At 31.1% G+C, this 5,816-nt stretch overlaps 1 protein-coding gene across 1 annotated transcript; it reads left to right on the forward strand.

Annotated features, from left to right (window-relative positions):
• Positions 1–4,617: 4,617 nt before the first annotated feature.
• Positions 4,618–5,456, forward strand: LOC149216555 (uncharacterized). The gene has a single exon (XM_089391236.1). The coding sequence runs from the start codon at positions 4,676–4,678 to the stop codon at positions 5,372–5,374; it is 699 nt and encodes a 232-aa protein (XP_089247362.1). The 5' UTR covers positions 4,618–4,675; the 3' UTR covers positions 5,375–5,456.
• Positions 5,457–5,816: the final 360 nt, after the last annotated feature.

Below are 5,816 nucleotides of genomic sequence, written 5' to 3' on the forward strand. Positions count from 1 at the left end.
GTTTTGTCTTGTGTGACCGCAACATGCTCCAATGTTTCTGTTAAATTTTGTATTTCCTCCTAAGGTTATTAAGGTCAGTCTGCTATTAATTCTTCCTTTAGTAACTGTAACTGATATATCTTTGTCTCGATCTCCTACATCTGTCTAAGGAATGCAAGACTCTTGATTATGAAGGTTTGTCTCTGGGGTTAGGTATGTGTTTATCCCTATTGTTGGGTGACTTTAGAACTTCTTGTTGGGTGTTTTACCTATATTGATTGTTGCTATTGGATTTGGTTCAACATCTACTAAAAATGGTACTTTCTCTGTTGCTCCCACCAATACTTCTGTGACTTTTGATCTCGAATTGATCTTTCGCCATTTTAATTTTAATTTTAAAATGAATTTAAATAATAAAATTTCAAAAATACAAGTGAATGAAAAATAATCATTATTTCACTTAAAAAATTATAAAATTAAAAAATAATATAAATTAAAAAATAATGAATTATTAATTTAAATTTATAATTAATATATAATCTTATCAGACAAAGAGTGTATTGATATAATATCTATGAAAAGACGAGTGAATAATATGAAATTTGTAATGGTTAATAATGAAATTGATTTAATGTTGCAGAAAATAACATTTTACGCACGGGAGTTAGAACAAAAAGATTCCAATTTTGATAATACTTTTTCAAGATTTTTTAAATTATGTATAGAAAATTGAGATAAGTAAATTTAATTTAAATGGAATTTTGTAAGTTTTATATTTGTGGTGATATCTATCTATCTATTTATTTATTTATTTATTTATTTATTTATTTATTTATTTATTTATTTATTGTGGTGATTGATATTTTAATTGTCTAATATTGACCAAAAAAAACTTATTTTCTGTGATATGATATTTCTCGTGATTCATAAGAATATGGTCTAATCATGGAGAAAAAAAATCATAGCTTGTGATATGGTATGCAAATGGTCTAATTCTCCGTGCCCCGATGAGAGGTTTTTCTTTGTGATAATGTATGGAAATGGTCTAATTTTGTAAGAAAGATAGAACAAGCTTTTCTTTGTCACATGATAGAAGAGATTTGTTTTTTGATATGATATCAAAATGGTAAGTTGTATGTGGATAGAAAAATAAAAATAAAAACTTCATGGTATAATTCTGTAAGAAAAGGAGAGATTTATTTATATGATGTAATATTAAAAAATAAAAAAATGTTTTGGTGATATGATATGATTTTTGTGGTGGTTGACATGGCAAAGGTTTAGTATTGCAAAAGAAAAAAAATAAAAATTAGATTTCTTCACTTTTATTTAAATTTTTGGATATTATCATTTCTAGAACCTCATTTTACAATGGGTTAAATATAAGCATTAGTAGCATTATGAGTAAACTAAACATTATCATGATTGGTTTATTTCTGTGAAGCCATATTACATTTCAATTTATCTATCTTCATTATTTATAGGCCTCATTGTTTAGTTGATATTTGATGATGGTTGCTTACTTTTGAAGTTTTTTGGTTCATTCCTTATATCTAATTTCCGAAGCATGGTGGTTGCCAATATTTTTCGTTTTTGTGCCTTTGTAACATATTCAACTTTAGAGTTCAACCAAGCTTATTGAGGTTTCTTGGATGTCAACTTCATAGTTTTGGTAATTCGTAAATGGATCAAGCTCTTGTTCTTTCCATTTAGTAGATGAATGTGGAATTTACAATTTCAACTTCTCCCTATGTTTTACTTCATAGGTAATGTTAGTGTCGACATGTTCTAACACACAATTTTCCGTTAAGCCAACTATTATGAGTTGTAATTTCACACAAAATTTCTTATTTTCTTAGTATCATTGCTAATTTTAGTTAACCTTCGGGCTCTTCCATTATTATAAATAATTATTATATTTGTATATTAAATACAGTGAGTAATATATGATACTTTTACAACAATAAAATTTTAAGCCATGGATCAATATAGTCATTAGTATGGGGGAGAATATGAAATCTTCGATTGCTCAATGTCGAGTGATTATTAAATTGCATAACTATAAGTGCATAGTGAGGGAACACAATAAATAGAAACATTTTACATAAATAAACATTAAACCAAGTTGATCTTAACTAACTCCTAAGTGCCTATATGAACCTAACAATTGTTATAAGAACCTAGTTGGAAAGTGTTAAACATTTTTTTTTAAATAATGTTTGCACCCTAAATTGCCTTCAATATTTCATTCTTCAATTCTAAGAAAAAGTTATTATAAATAAAGAGAACTTTATAAGTGCGTCAAATCCCACCTCTATCTCCATTAATTTTCAAAGTGTCATCTCAGTGACAAGTTTTGTAGTCTAGGGTTCGTAGTTCACATGATTTGGGGGTTCAATTCCCAAAGTGAAATGTTGGTCTAGTGTGATAAGGGTAGAAGAGTAGGTGTCAATCCATTGTTCTTTGGGACATACCAACCCTTGCAAAGTTTTTTCAAAGGAACCCTTGCTAATTTAATAGTTCTCTCTATCTTGAATATATAGATTATTGAATTCCATAATTAAAATAATAATAATAAATAAATGATGGGAAAATTAATTAGTGCTTTTTACATGCCATTTTGTGACATGTCATAATTCTATTAGAGAACTTTAGAGTGTGGAAGTTTATCTCTAAAGTAAAATTTAAAAAATATAAAAAAATCAAAGTATTCATTTTTCTTTTTTAAAAATTTAAATTTACAAAAGTGTAAATAATTAATTTAAATTTATGATTAAATATAATTTTATTGATAAAAAAATATTGAAATCAATAAATTAATGATTTTTTTAATTTATAATGAAAATTATTTTATTATGCTTAGAGGCACTTTCTAGGGTAGTATGAAAGAGATGTTGTTTTGTCCCATTGTATTATGTAAATAATAAAAATAAAAATAGTTATAATTGTAATTATAATTATTAAGTAAAACATTTTGACTCGCAGAAAAATAAAATCAAATATAATATAATTTAAAAACAAAAAAATAAAATAAAACAAGTAGCCTTTTAAGTCTGACTTTTTGGAAAATTTTCCACTCTATGTCCTTATCTAATTTGTCTAGAATTCTAGAGGGATTCATTGAAATCACAAGTTTGATAGTTAAACTCCTCACAATGGATATCTCCATGGGTTTCTTAGGATAGGTAAACTCTTCACAATGGAAGTGTCCCATGGATTTGTGAGGGCGTTAAATCCATATATGCACTTAAATTACTGGCTTAAACAACACAAATCAAGATATGGCCACATAAATTTTCCTCGGAGTGAACAATTATAATTATAATTACTTATAAGTAAGTCCCAAGCGTTTATGGAGAAGAGGCCCTAGAGGCTTATTGTACCCAGTTTATGGAGAGGATCCCTCCATAGACCCATAGATTTACTAGTAGTTACGTGTATAAAAAGAAAATAATAATAATGGTTAGACCACCCTAGATCAATAGATTTGATCCTTTTATGTGGTTGGAGTTAAAACGAATCTAGGCTCAATAATATTTTATGAAAGAGAAAAAAGTAAAAATAAAAATCAAATTTTAACAAGATTCATAAGCACAAAGATTCACTTCACCTTATTTTACCATGCATATTATTAATTGTGAATAGGCTTTGTTATAATATTATAGGTCAATACCATGGATTATCAATACCACATGCCCAAAAATCATAACCCGTTTAAACTAAAAATATTTTATAAAATTTTCTGAATGCAAACTTCTGTGATTCATAATGTTATGAGAGAATACTTATGGGTAATCACATCTCATTTTTTGTTGTCGACTAAGTATGATTCATATTCAAGACTTGAATTTTATTGTAATTTTATTTATAACTTGTTTTAAATTAAATTTAAAAACAAAACAAAAAATGTCTTAGATGTTGTAATGTCCAGTAAACATTTTGACTTGGTCAAAATAAAATAAAAATAAAAACATAAAATAAATAGTTATATTTGAGATTATAATAATAATTAATAATAAAACTATTTTAAATCCTTAATTTTGAATTTACCAAGTATCTAAAGGGATGAAATTTATTGAAATGCAAATCTTTTTTTAAAGTAAAAAGAAATCTGATGTTTGCTTGTTTAGTTTTTTTTTTAAATTTGACAAATCCAAAATTAAAATAGATAACACATTATTTTTATTGAGATGAAAATGGTTTAATTTTGCAACCAAAAAAATTATTAATAAAAATTGTATTATGATGTTGGAAGTTTCTTTTATGATATGGAAATGGTTTGTGATAGGATATGTGGGCATTGATATGCAAATGGAACCACAAAAGGGGAGAGATTGGTTTCTGTGATATGATATTTCCCGTGATTGATATGGAACTGGTCTAATCTTGCACGTGGCTGAGCACGATATCATCCACACAAGAAGAAAGACGAAGTGGCCTTGACCACAAAGTCATTTCTTCGTCCATATCAGGTCACGTTTGCTTATACAACTCTGAATATTGTCCCTGTCGCATTACCCTCTCCAAAACGCTCTGCATTGCAAATTGCAGTGAGTCGTTTGAAAGTTCAAAGACGCTGCAGCATGTATCTATTCTTCTTTCCTTCGCTCTATATAAACCTCTTCTCCTCCATCCCTTCTACATAGAAATCAAGTCCTCCCCCAAACTTTACTCATTCAGGATTTCATTTGGCTGAATGTTGTTCTCGCTGGATATGACAGCGGCAAAATGTGTTGCTCTACTTCTTGTGGCACTGGCCATGGTAGGCACCCACGCGGTGGAGTACGTGGTCACCAATTCAGTCGAGAGTAGCGACGGCGGGAAGAGATTCGACAACGAGATCGGGAGCGCACAGGCGAAGCAGATAATGGACGCTGCCTCGCAATTCATCTGGCAGACCTTCGCCCAGCAAACCTCCGCCGACAGGAAGAACGTGCAGACTGTCACTCTCATTGTAGAAAGCATGAGCGGTGTCGCATACACGAGCAACGATCAAATCCACTTGAGCGCCGAGTACGTTGCCAATTACCAGGGCGACGTAAAGAACGAGATCAAGGGCGTTCTGTACCACGAGATGACCCACGTCTGGCAGTGGAACGGCAACGGCAACGCGCCGTCAGGGCTAATCGAAGGCATTGCAGATTATGTTCGCCTCACTGCTGGCCTCGCCCCCTCTACCTGGCCTAAGCCCGGCAGCGGTGACAGGTGGGACCAGGGCTACGCTGTGACTGCCTACTTTCTCCATTACTGTGACACCGTTACTTCCGGTTTCGTCGCCAAGATGAATTCGAAACTGCGCGATGGATGGGACGTGGGATTCTTCAACGATATCACTGGCAAGTCTGTGGATGAGCTTTGGAGTGATTACAAGGCTAAGTATGCAAATTCAACCTGAGCCAAAGTGGTGGACAAATTGCTACAATAATTAATAGCATATTAGCTGGTGGGATTGTAAAATTAATAAATCTCAGCCTAAAGGGTAGGTTTGTAAAATTAGAGTAGCATATTAGTTAATTCGAAGCTCAGAATAAATGATGTGTCCCTGACATACAATTCGCCTGACGTAATAAAAAAATTAAAACAAGTATAAGGATTACCATTTCTATGATTTTTCAATGCAGTTGAGTTCTCTTGATAAAAAGACGGTGACGACGTTACACAAAGGTCATAAGATATGGTATAACATGTTCGAGTATTATAATTGTTTGGTTTAATAGACATCAATATAGTTAACTTTCATGAAATACGAGTTTGTGTGCTCAATACCCTTCCATAGGTCATGAATTTGATTAAACACAAGTGGTTCTAATTTCAACTTAGGGTATAACTTAATTGGT

The sequence above is a fragment of the Pinus tabuliformis genome, chromosome 1_1, assembly GCF_031772625.1.
Source record: "Pinus tabuliformis cultivar Carrire ecotype Pingquan chromosome 1_1, CPIR1, whole genome shotgun sequence".
NCBI classification, from domain to species: domain Eukaryota; kingdom Viridiplantae; phylum Streptophyta; class Pinopsida; order Pinales; family Pinaceae; genus Pinus; species Pinus tabuliformis.